This window comes from Anopheles nili, chromosome 3 (assembly GCF_943737925.1).
Source record: "Anopheles nili chromosome 3, idAnoNiliSN_F5_01, whole genome shotgun sequence".
In the NCBI taxonomy this organism is placed as follows: Eukaryota; Metazoa; Arthropoda; class Insecta; order Diptera; family Culicidae; genus Anopheles; species Anopheles nili.
In genome coordinates, this window is record NC_071292.1 from 1,366,025 (window position 1) to 1,379,633 (window position 13,609).

Sequence of the window (13,609 nt, forward strand, 5' to 3'; positions counted from 1 at the left end):
ACATTTCGACGCCACAACCCCACTCGGAATGAGATTGATGTAGTTGAGGCTATGCTTCAACCGAAGGCTATGCTAGAGCTGAAGCATAATGAGCGAGGTTTTGCCTGGAACCGGAAACGGCATCTAACGCTCGTTGTGGTGAAGCGTTGCACTATCGCAACATCTCGCGCGCCCATTACAATTGCATCGAGTCCTCGGGGGTGCTAATAAGGCCTGACGACGGGCACTTCCGTGGGTCTGTCGCGTAATCAGTACGTTTCCTTCACACGCCGTCTTCGCTTAATTTGCTTGTGTGTGCCTCACAACGACCACGATGATGCCCGATTGCATATGCATTAATGCATCGAACGACTTGTCGCCGTCGGGTTGGAAGAAAACCCACCCCATCATCGCGGACTCAATTAAATCCATAATTATAAACACACACGCACGCATAGGTAGTAAAATCTAAACAACGAAAATTATTGCACGGAAAGAGAAAGTTTCCACCTTGCGCGGATTTGGTGTCCGCTCGGAAACTGGGCCCCGGTTTCAGTGAGCTTTTTGGAATTCTCCGACGATACATTCGTACCTGTTATGGGCGCGCAAACACCGACCAGGTCGTCCGCAGGGTCCCCAGGTGCCCCAGCCTTTAGATGACCTGGAAAAACTACACCACACAAGCAACGAGGGTCGGAAAATGAAACGCAACCGCCCGCGATAGCGTGCCGACTCCCAAACGTGGTGTTCGTATCGTTCGTGAACCAACCAACCAACCAGCCTCCCTGTGACTCCTGCCGATCGAGATTCCAACGCCACGGCAGAAGAGAAACCCCTCGAGGGAAGCCCACCGTTCGCGCTGGTAACGATTTTCCATAATTTTCTTCCACCCTATGCGCCTTCTGCATGCAGGTGCTGTTGTTGCTATTATTATCATCACACGGCGAAGGGCCTGGGCTGGGCGCTGGGTGGCTGTCGTTATGATGATTGTTGTTTTGTGCGATCGCTGCAGATCAGAAGCGGCTGGCCAAAGGGAAGGGACTCGATGGCACAACGATGGCGGTGTTGTCCGGCTGCGTTGTTTATCGCCCGAGACCTGGCAAAGGCGCTAGGGCACGTCCTGTGCAGCCGCACGGCCACGCATCGCCGTCGATGATGGCGAAGAAACAAACGGGAACATAATACATATCTAGATCTTATCGGGAGGCTTGGAGTTGGGGGTTAGCCGCTGTCAAGCCGAGGGGAGCCAAGGGAAGCCAAGGGACCGATGGACAGACGCGGTAATATGTGCGTGCATGTCCGGGATAGGCGCTGCAGTGAGCCCGTAAGCCCTCACTGGCGAGCATTCCAACTGACTCCTAGCTCGAGCTGAGGCATTAGAGAAGTCATAACTGCGCCGTTTGGATCGAGCGAGAGCACACTGGCACCCGGTATGGTGGTGAGATGGCCCCGTACAAGGCAAAACCTGTAAAAATGCATCCGTGAGTGTCTTGCGGACTCGCGGACATTGTTTCCGTGGATGGAAAGGGTGAAAATAAAGCTATTAAAAAGGGCTCCCGTCTATCGATCGAGCGAGCGGACGATGTGGTTTGGTAAACAATTGCATCATCGTGCCGGAAAGCGGCCTTTTGCGAATTTGTTCGAAATCGCTGGAATCACCTCTCGATCGGTGCCGCTTTTGCGAGTGAACGAGCCCACGAACGAAAGACCGCAGATCTTGAGCACCTGCGACCGCAAAATGCGACGAATGCACCACCTGCACCGTGGGGACACAAATAATGGCAAACGAGTGCAATCGGAGGGACAGTTTTATGAATAGGCCGATTTTCGCAACGATCGCAGCTGTCGGTGTAAGTCGAATCGAGTGGCCACCCAGCGTTTGGGTGAGATAATGGGCTCGATGGGAGGAAGGCCGCAGCTTTAGCGATTGTTGCATTTGTGCATATTTGGGCAATTGCTCGATTGGCTCGGCTGCTAGTTATCTAACATGTATGTGGCTCTGTGGTTTTGGTGAGCCAGGTTCCACTCGAAATGGGAACGACAACAACAAGGGTTCCTCTGAACAAGGGCAATAATCGATCGCAACATCCCAATCATGGTTCGTGGCTATTGGCTCGACAAAACGGTTGTCGATTGCTGGCGGCTCGATGCAACTCTGCATTATCGCTGCAGCTTGAATCGAGAGGATCTACTGGGACTGCTTTCTATCGACAGAAACATCTAAAGATGGCCTGCGTCTCACTCGAAAATAGTGCATTTAAAAGCCGCCCGACTTTGTGGTCTGTGCAAAAATTGAGAAATTATTGCCCACTTCTAGAGACCCTCCAACGCAACGGTAGAAGTAAATCTCGCGTCCACAACGCCAGCTACCGTCGTGGTCGTGGTTCTCCTTCCTTTTTTTTTCGCCTTCTGCTTATGGCGTAAATTAATTTACTTTCGCAGCGTTCGCCTCGGCCTGCGCTCTTGCCTCGTCCATTTGAAATGCAATTTATCGGATTATCCCGCGCGCAAGAAACAAAGCCACAACGAAACCCTTGCCGCAAGCGATGCAACCGGAGCTGGAGCTTGTGTGCGTGAGTGCAACGGATGCACGGGGAATGGGAAGAGTGCGCAAATAATAAAACGCCAGCTCACAATACCGTACATTGTGCGGCTGATGCATCTAAGGCCTTACCTTACGCCGTTCCTCTGATTCCACGCCACACGCACACGGTCCTTTTGCTGCAGGTGCTATTGCACCGTGATGCACCGCGCTTGCAGTGGAAAACAGTGGTAAACTCGTGGTGGAGCGGTGGATCTGGTTTTATTCCTTAACTCGCCTCTCCAAAGCGAGATCTCAGAGCGAGTGTTTCTATCTCTGTCTTCACGGGTACAACTCTCTCATTCACTCGACTTCTCTGTCACTTTTGAGCTGGAGAGAGCGAGAGAGAGAGAATTGATCGTTTCGCCGACGCGCGTTGGATGCTGGGATGAAGTGACTACGTCTCGATCACGATCAGTTTAACCGCGAGAGTGCACGCGTTCACGACTCTCGAGTAGAAACCGCGTCATCTGAGACTCGTGTAGGGCTTCAGTTGGTGTAAAGAAGGCATCAATGCACTGCTGGCTAATCGTCGCGCATAATTCGTGGAATATTCATAAATTGCGCTAATTGCGCCCATGGTGCACCTTTCGTAAGTGCCTCATCACGGGGGTGGCTCTTGAGCACAAGCATTCGCTTTCCCACGCCACGACCAAGTGCTACGCAATCGATGTGCAATAGTAAGCCCACTTTCCGGTTCTCGTTTTCCCCGTTTTCCACCCCACGCGGGGACGAGTGTGGCAATAAGCGGAAACCAATTGACCATCGATAACCGAGCCCGAAGACGGTGTAGTGTTTGGTCCTCTGCCTCTGCTCGTTGGTCATTCGCTGGCCACAAATCGAGTGAATCGATTTCCTGCTTCAAGCGTGTGAGTGTGTCTGTGTGTGGTGCTTGTGGTGGTCCATGATTGAGTGGCTCATGGTTGTGGTGTGTCCTAAATCGCCCATTAAGGATAACTCTTCCGGAAAAGTGGGCGAAAGTGAATCGGGTGGGATATCCTGCAATCGGATTGCAGTAATTGTGGCCACCTTGGGCTGAAGCAAAGCTCGAACTCGGGTGGCTGTGATCCTTGGGAAAAGGAGGGCATTCAAAAATTGTGCACTCAACACTGTGTGCTGTGAAGAAACGACGTGACGTGATTTGTGCTCTCTAACGAAGGTTCGAACGTCAGCAGGAGCAGGAGCAGGAAATTAATCGATTTAGGGACCGTCGGTCCTAATGCGGTTCGGTCGAATAAGTAACCTCCGTCACGGTGTGGAACCGGACTGATTTGGATTGGTTGCGATCGAATGTGAGTGAGTATCGATTTGAGAAAAGCTTCTGGTGGCCGTTTATCGAAGATTAAGGGTGCTACACCGAGTTTATTAGCGAGCAATTAATGGATGGCTCGAGAAGTTCCTCCGCCTTATGCAGATTGTATTTTCCGCCACGCGTGTACTTTGATCACGAGCTCGATCAACCGGCGTTCTATTCTTGCGCCACCACCGCTCGAAACAGCGAAACAAACAAGCACCATTGTTTTGCGTGTAAGTCGTCTCTCGCGACGATCGAGCGCGTGATAAACATCTCGTTTGATAGAAAATACCCCTTTGATGCGTGGAATGGAAACATCATTTTTCAGAACAATCCCGCGTTGGTTTTTGCATGCGCATCCTTCGGCCCTGAGGAAGGGGATAAGATCAAACGTGGCCGGCCAAACGTCGTCGCGGTTCTTCACAACAATGTGTTGATTATTATTATTTTACGCCCATCCACGCTCATCGCACAGCGCCACGACGACGACGACGACGACGACGATGTCGAGGATGTGGATGAGTTTTTCTCTTATTTTCCAAACAATGCCACCCACTGCTGATGAGCATCGGCGGACTCTCCGACGGATCCGTGCGGCATGACGTAAGCCGCAAGGAAAAGTGCTACCGATGCGCCAGAACACTCGGAGTCGGTCTTGGAATGAGCTCGAAACGACACAAAAGGAAGATCACATCACCGCCACGTCGCCATCTTTGCCGTTGGGCACACACTGGCGGCTATTGTTGTGGAGATGGTGCATTCTCGCGACGACGTACAATGGGCGGCAATATGTCTCAAAAACCCCCAACGCCCGACGTGAAGGGTGATTATGAGCGTGTAAAACGCGCGTGTAAATGCGTGCTCCAGTCGTGTGGTGTTTGTTTTGAGACCCACCAACAAAAGACACCACGACGCACGAGAAGATTCCATCCCCCCAGGGTTGAACCGGAAATATTTGGGGTGGACGAGTTTAAATAAAACAGATGTGTGTCGAGAGCGGTCTCGTGCCGCCGACGAAGGGTCCATTGGGAACACAAACCAGACAGTGGGTGTGATGAGACGCGATCGTCGAAAGGGCCCTCGTAATGGCGGTAGGTCCTTTGTTTCGAATGCCGCAACTAGGCCCGTTGTTTAGCTTACCTTTGACAGGTGACAGTTGCGAAACAGCTAATGGATGTTCCCGTGGGGCGAAGGCTGTAAACTGGGTTGCAGAACTACTTCTGGTGCAATACCGTACCGTGCGAGCTCGCTCACGCAACAAGGACTGGCTTCATTCAACTCCAAACTCGCTTCATTCATTGATACGGTTCACTCGTTTTACCGTCGCGATCGTCGTCGTCGTCGTCGAGATCGTCGTCGTCTTGGGGTGGGGCATATCCACCCCAGAGGGCTATATTTACAACCGGTACAGTTATGCTCCGTTATGTGCATTGCAGCGTGTACCCGAGACCTCCGTTCTCTCGTTAGTGCACCGTTGCAGCGACGAAATCATTCGCCTCGTTCGCGAAAATGTGCGTAAAGCGTGGAAAACGATGATGAAGTGCGTCGATTTTCCAGCCCGCTCGGTCGGGCTCGAATTTCCGCATGTCACGCGCCTTATGATACATACGCGTTGCCGCTGTCAAGCCGTGTGTGTGTGTGTGTATGTGCGTGTAGTAAATTTAATTTTCGACGCTTAATGGGCCCCGCTGGGCAATGTGCCCCGCGAATGTGAATGAATCGCTAGGCCAAGCTGCTGGTTGCAAACGATGGGGGTTTTGAATGAAGATCCACGATGGACTGGGCTGGGTTGAGAGTTTAGGATAACGACGCCAGTTCGCCTGGGAGGCGGCAGTTCGTTGACATTAGCAAAAATAGCTTGCTACACCCCTGGCGAGATCCTTATTGCATGTTCAATTACTTGCAGCCTAACACGTTGGTTTTTTTTCTGTGTCTCGTTCCAGTGCCATCTCTCGAACAGCGGAGCGGTTTGGGAATGTCGTAGGACGTAACGTTGAACGAACGCGTCCCAGAATGGAGCTCCAGATGGAAGGCTTACTGGAAGCGATTCAGGCTGGTCAGTGTGAGGTGGTTCGAGCTGTTCTCGGCAAATCCAAGCTTAATCTAGACTATCAGGATGAGGCTCGTGGTGGAAGCAGCGCTCTACATGTCGCCGTGATGGCTAAACATAACAAAACGCGGCTCATAGAACTGCTGCTGGCTGCTGGAGCAGATTGTGATCTACGCAATCAGGCCAATCTGACACCCGCGGAGTTAGCCATCGATACTGGCTGTCATCATGTGGCTGAGTTCATGCTTCATCGAGAGCTTGAAGACGTTCCAGCGGAACAGGGCTTGCGTCGATTGATCCGCCGAGGATCCGTCGAGCTGTTAAAGATTTTTCTCGAGAAGCGAGCGTTCGACATCCACACGAAGATGAAACTAATCGCTCGCACGATGGATGAACTGTCCGTGAAAGGTGTTGCGATTGAGCCCTCGATGAGGATCTTCCTGGAGTACGAGCTGATCGCGCACAGCTACGAGTCTTCGGCAAACGGAAGCGGACTCCGTGAGCCATCCGGAAGTGGTCGCAGTTCGAAACGGAAGGCCGATGGGAAGATGCAAAGTGCTCTGAAAGCTACGACAGAGGCTGACCGGCGTGTGGAGTTAGTGCTAGGTTACACCAAATATCTGACCGAACGGTATGACACCGACAACCTGAACGACGTTGACGATGAGTTTGTGGTGCGTTTGCGTGCCATTACCGAGAGCCTTCATGTCCTGGGTGAGTTGGAGTGCCGTCGACAGTTGTTGGATTCGATTCCACTGGCGGAGATGGCGTTTCTGGGTGGAGTGATGTTGTCGATACTCGAGAAAAGCGCCGGATTCGAGATCTACAAGCTTGTGCTGAACAAACGCATGCTGCTGGAGTTCCTGCGAGCGGTTAGCTGCGAGTTGAGTGCTCTATCGAGTTCTTCGACAAGCCGCTCGTTCCAGTGGACACCTCAACTGCTGCTCGATCTCATCACCTGCATTCGTGAGCAGAGAATCGCGCGATATGTGTCTCGCAGAAGGCGCACCAGCGAGGATCTTCAGCGGATCGCAAAGTCTTCGGGAGCGCTGGAGCCACAGGAACTCGAGCTAGTTCGACAGGAGTTATGCCGCCGGGAACTGACGAACCTACAGGAGGGCGTGTTGGACGTGCAGTTCGCCGCGTATCTACGCGCAGATCAACCCACGACAGTGGCGCAACTTTGGCAACGACAACATCCGAAGCTCCGCCTTTCGAAGCGACAGGTGGCGTATGTTGCGAGCAGGCGCGAGCTGCTGGCAAAGGTTCGCGCACGTCAGTTAGACGAACTGAGCCGCACCAAGACGAAACTGCTCGAGAAGGAGTTGGGTGCGCGTGAGTTGCAGGGCTCACCACAGGTCCTTGGCCCTGGGGGGACGCCAAGGAAAGTTCGCCGACGGCATCGTGTCGTTTTTCGCAACATTCGACGCACCTGTGAGCGCATCCGGCAGATGCACACCGTCAAACGGATCGCGTACTACGTCGAGAATGCACTCGTCATAGATTTGGAAGACAACGCGAACTCAACGCTCTGTCTAATGGCGATTCAGCGTGTGATGCAGTACATCGGACAAGCCCATCAAGACTCCACGGGAACTCTCCGCCATCGTGGTCCTTTTGGACGAATGTTGGCCAGTATCGTCGATCACGTGTTGTCTGCATTGGCGCATGGAAACACTCCTAAACCCGATGGAGTGGATTTTTGGGACACCTTCTCGGCACGCTGTACCGCTGGGAAGTATTTCGTGAATAGGACACTTACGCGAGATCAGGTCAAGATCGTTCAACAGCGCCTTCGAGCGGTTTATCGGCTCTGTCTGTACGCGATCCACATCCAACTGATCGAGGCATACAAGACGTTCCTGGGGACGGCATATCGACTTCGCAACCTAACGCAGCTCAGATCGTACGTGCGGTACGTCGGTGAACACAACCTGCACACGCTCAGCCACATCAAGTTCGAGCACGTGTTTTACGACGAGAAGGAAACGGCACGCATCGTGCACGAGCTGAAGAAGATGTACGTCGGAATGGCGAACGAGCTGAAGCTGTTGTCGTTCATCGAGAAAAACATCCACTTCCGGTTCTATCACATGCAGTACCATCAGACGCGGCTTCGTGCGACTCTCGCAAACTTCGCCGTTGTTTATCGTGCGCTAAAGTCTAACCCGGACTATGGTTGTGTGCGGCGATTACTAGCGTCTTATCTGCACCAGAGCTATCAGAAGTACGACGTCTCACGATCGATCTCGATCTCCGATGCTAACCTAGCGCTGAAGGAGCTACTGCGGCCGTACAGCAGTCTCAGCGAGAACGAAGACACGCTCAAGGTAGTGCGTCATCTCGAGGACCTACAGCGTCTGATGGATCCGGCCTGTCTGTTTGGCATCAGCCCTGTCCGAGTCTGTCAGGTGCGAACGCTAGAGCCGACTCGCTATCAACAGCTTACACGCAAGTTGCTGAAGGAGCTTGCGATGCCATCGCTCAACGACGACGAGTTTCAACAGCTACACGAGAGGCTAGCTCGATCGTACTACGACAACGTGTTCCAGCTGACGAACCGCTATCGAACGTTGGAGGAGTTTTTCAGTGCGAAGGGTTCCCCCGGAATCGAGGCGTTGGAGGCTGCCGATCTACCTGCCCAGCGAGAGCGCGATGAGGAACTGCTGCAGGAACTGTTCGACTCGAAGGTGAACGACGTGGTGGAGATTCTGGAGAGGTTCGAGTGTACCGATGCGAAACATCTGGCCGAAGTTATCGGAGAGTTACCACCTGTGGTGCAGTTTGCGCTCGAGTACGGTCTTGTGGAGCTTCTCGAGATGCTTACCTCGGTTAACGCGCTTGGGATGCATCGATCGCAGGTGGAAAGCGTTGTTTTGAGCGGTTGGAACTTGAAGATACACCTTGGAGGTGGCCCAGAGGCATTAATTCTCGATAGTCTCGCGCTAAAGTCGAACGCGACCGTCTTCCTCAACGCGATCGTCTTCAAACACCGCTCGTTTCAGCTTTACGGAGGGCATCCGTGTGTTGGATCCGCGCGACCTGCGGATCGTCAGCGAGTTGGAGACTCGCACTTCACGGAGAAGTTCGCAAATCGTCTCAGCTGGCTCGAGCAACAACGCACCTTGTTCGAGACGGTGGCCAAAAGAGATTCGGGCCTGGAAGATCTTCGTCAGCGAGTGTTGGATGGTGCGGAGTTGTCAGGTCGACGACTCGGCACGTTGCTACCCAACGAGGTGTGCCATTACGGTTTGATCGATCGTGCGATCGTTGGGGATTTCCGAGCTGCGATCGACCTGCTAACGGAAGCGGATGTGCATGGAGAAGCTGACAGCTCTCCAGCACGACGAACGCTTCTGCGGTATCTGTTACGTCGGACGTCCAAATCACACTTTGTGGTGAGTCACGTGGATCAGATGCGTGATGAAGATCGTCGAATGTTGGTGTTGTATCTGTGCATGTTCCATGGGGACGTACAGCTGTTCCGAAAGCACCTAGATCGGTACGATGCCTACGATGATCTGCACCTGTTCGTCAACTCCGAGGATCATGGATTCGTGCAACGACTGCTGGCTGGGCTCCACGAGTACGATTGGAGTCGCACGGATCTCAATGGTATGACGATACTCCAGAAAGTCGTCACAGCGGGTAATCTACCAGCTGTGGAACATCTCGTAAGTCGGATGCGTCTCGAGCAAATGAACGCGACCTGCAGCCTAAAGTACACGGCACTCAATCTGGCAGCCCGCCTGAACTTGAAGGAGATTGTACGCGTACTGACGACCGCCAAGCTGGACGTAAACGCGATGAGTGAAGACGAGAAGTTGCCTGCTTTCTGGCTCATCCAATACGGCAACCCATGGGTCGTGGTTCAACAGACGATCGATTCAGCGACAGATCTGACAGCGTTTTCCAGTGAACTATGCCTGTTACACCGAGCGATCGAGTACGGTAACGAAGACGTGCTACGATGTCTGATCGAAGCCTGCAAAGTGGACCCAGCGCGTATCTACTCGAACTGCAACAACGTGCTGCATGTGGCGGCCGGTTTCGATCGAGGTTCTATCCTTCGTTACCTCCTCCGATTACCAGCTCTCGCAAAGCTCGTCAACAACTGCAACCTGGTGAAGAATAGCCCATTGAATGTGGCGTGTAAAGAAGGTCACATTCGATCGGCACGGATCCTCCTCGAAGTCGGTAGAGCTAGTACAGATCCTTGCGGTGAGTACGGCCTAAATGCGCTCGCTTTCGCGATGTACACCAACAACATGCGGTTGGTGCGATTGCTCTTCCGACATGGCGCCTCCATCGGTAGTCCACTCAGTTCGGACTTTCAACCCATCAACATGGCGATCCGGAATCGCAACAGGCGCATGCTGGAGCTATTGCTCCGTCGAGGAGTCGACATCGACAGTGCACCATTGTGCTTCATCAACGCGGTCTGTGTACGATCGCAAGATCTCGTACGGTTGTTGATCACACGTGGATCTCGTCACGTAAACCATCGAGATGAGTTCTGCCAGACGGCACTACACCTGGCCGTGGAACGAGACGAACTCGAGATCGTGCAAGATCTCATCCGCAATGGAGCACACATCAATGCGAAGAATCGTTCGGGCATGACACCACTCCATCTAGCCGTTCAGCGAGGTAACGTGCGTCTAGTACAACTTCTGCTCGACAGCCGATGTTCAGCGGATGAGCTGAACTACCACGGAGAGACTCCGTTGATCCGCGCGGTCGTCAGTAACAACCTGACACTGGTGAAGATCCTCCTCAACAATGGAGCTAGCATCGAGCGGCTTCGCAACAGCGATCCACCTGTGTTGCTGTACCTGGTGCAGGAAAACCACGAGGCGATCTTGGACTACCTGCTCGAGCACTATCAGTTCAGTGCGGATGAACAGGATGCGGCTGGAAACTCACTCCTGTACGTCGCGACTCAACACAATCACGTCAACATCGTGAAGCTGTTGGTGGATAAGTACGGTGCTAAAGCGAACCCACCCAACCACAAGAAGCTGACACCACTCATGATCGCACGTGTGAAGGACTACAAGGAGATCTTCCACTTCCTCGAGGCTCGACTGATCGAGGAGTAAGGAGCCCTTTTGTGCCCTTTTGTCTTGTTTAGGTCAATTTTTGTTCTATTTATTACCCGTAAGCTAGGGGGGAGACAGTTTTTATTCACTACGTTTCAACTGGGACATGTTTTGTTTTTTTTTATGCATTAATTAGACCTTAAGAAAGAGAGAGCGAGAGAACGGGAGAGATAGCGTGTTGCGCACAATTATTTATTTGTAATCCATCAGCCATCGTTGAGTTGGGTTTGGCGGCTGTTTTCCTTTTATTTTGGAGCAAAAAAAAAAGGGCCACGTGCAACGAAGGGCGTCGGCGAGGAAAGATGTGCCATAAATGTATTTTTTTTTCTGTCTTCTGTCTATGTGTGTGCGCTCGTCTGCTTCATCTGCTCGTCTTCAGTCGTCTGTGGACTTTAGATGGAAAATGAGCAGACGGCGAAAATAAAGTAAACCTGCGCAACACGAGAACTGATGGCGAGCATCTGTTAGGTTAGGTTTGTAGCTGAAAAACGTACGAAATGTAAGAATTTAATCATTGTCATCCTAGATGAGCGCTAGCGCGTAGAATAAGCGAACCATGTGGAAGAACAGGGCGAGAGCAACGTTTGATAAAAGAAAAACGTTAGAAGGCGTTAGAAAACACTTATCCTTAGCCCCAAGTACTTACGCAACAACATCGGGCAGGCGTGGCATTGTACATACGAGAGGTCCTTCGCGTGCTCACGTCGTCCTTCTTCGTTTCTTTTCTTTTTTTTTCGTTTTGTTGTCCTAGGACATTCCAGGTGATAGTGCAAAGTTTCCGTTCCACCCCCAGCTGGTGGGTTTTAACCCACTTTTTGGATTTTTGGAGAGAGAGAGAGAGAGAGGGGGGGGGCAGGAGGGAGAGGGGAGGGAGGGGGGGAGGTCTAGAGCATCCTGCAACAGTGCTTGTAGTTGATAAGGTTTTAGGTTTTGTTTTTTTTTTGCAGCGCACGAGGTCAGCAAGCTGAATGTAATCATTTCATGTGCCAACAGTCGCTTAGGTTTAGGTTTTTTTTTTTCGTTCGATTTTGTGCCAAATCCCGAGTCCCCGCCATACACCCCACGACCGGAAGTGATGTACAAAGAGGCAAGCATGCATCAGAGAGAGAGAGAGAGAGAGAGAGAACGGAGAGAACCGAGAGAATCGAGAGAAGCAGAATGGTCGAGTTTCCGGGCAGACGTTGATGTACCTTTTTAGCGAAGTGTTTAGCCCTTTTTGTATTATTTAGGCAGAGCAGCTGCACGAGGCGCAATATTTATTGTATAGTCCACACTAGCACACCGCGAAAAGGGCGGCCATTACGAATTTCCCAACGCTTTGTACTTATCGCTGCCTGTTTGGAGCGAAGAATGGCCGAAAATGCAGGTGTTGCGTACCGGTCGAGCTGTATGATATCTGTCTAGATTAAACAAATATCCCCCGGACTGTGCGTGTTGTTTTGAGTTGGAAAATGGAAAACCGCGTATAGCAGCAAGAATGAATGAATTATCACCACGCCCCACATTCACATCACCACCCACACATGTATGGCCAGATCGAGCCGCGAGCAGTATGTCTGACGTGAATATTGAAATAAACGTATTGTTTTTGATAATACACATCCTGTGGGTTTTTTTTTCTTCAGTGTGTGTGCTTTCGTGCATCCTTTATATCACATAGTTGCCCGGAGAAATCCTGCTACGAAAGGACGCAAAGATCGGCTGGAAAGTGTTGCGAATTATTCAAAACAGATCTACTCGTGGCACTGCGAACGTACTTATTCACAAAGAACACGCTCGCAACAAGCAAATAAACAACTGCAAGCAAAGCAAAAAAAGTGATATAGAGAATTTTGAACTCAAGCCGTACGGTGATCGGGCAAAACAGCAAAATTTTGCAAAAGTAACAGGAGAGCATACCTACTAGCAGGCTACATTTTTTTTTGCTCGAACTGTTATACAAAAATATTTGGTATAACAGATCGTGCACGTGGCTGAAATTTCACACATAGATAGCGCTATCAAAAACGCTTGAAACCTTTCAAACGCTTCAAAATCGAAAATGGTTCGCCGGTTGAACTACTTGATCATAGATGGCGCTGTCAATTTCATCGCTTGAAACATTTCAACCGACTATTTAGCGCCATCTATGAGTGAGATTTAAAGCTGGAATACAAACTGATATACGACATATTTTTTGTATGACAGTTTTGTCGTTAGTATGCTCTCCTGTTACTTTTGCGAAAAATCTAGTATTTACGCCGATCGATGCACGGGAATTTTTCAAATTTTTTTTAACTTTTTTTTGTTGCGTGCTGTTGCCTTGTTTTCGTTTAAATTGAGCATTTGCAGTATCGCATCTACATTTGTTGTTTGAATAATTAGCAGTAATTTTTCAAATCGTTCAACATTTTTTGAATTCAACGGCACTTGAAGAATACGAAAAGGATACGAACAGTTGACTTTTGGTGTACCTCATAAATAAAAGGAGCAAAATAATATCGAAAGCACAACAACGAAGCTTGCGCATCCTGGTTGAAGAAATCCAAGGATGATCAATTGTAAACATACTTTTGTAGACACTTTCTGTCACAAAAAATTGTCGAAAAAAAACCTTTCCGATT

At 50.9% G+C, this 13,609-nt stretch overlaps 1 protein-coding gene across 1 annotated transcript in view; it reads left to right on the forward strand.

Annotated features, from left to right (window-relative positions):
• Positions 1-11,006, forward strand: part of LOC128723671 (uncharacterized) — a 32,919-nt gene extending 21,913 nt beyond the window's left edge. The window contains exon 3 of the mRNA XM_053817432.1: positions 5,798-11,006. Within this exon, the coding sequence (XP_053673407.1) occupies positions 5,868-11,006 (5,139 nt within the window). The 5' untranslated portion in view covers positions 5,798-5,867. The remainder of the gene's footprint in view (positions 1-5,797) is intronic.
• The last annotated feature ends 2,603 nt before the right edge of the window (positions 11,007-13,609 follow it).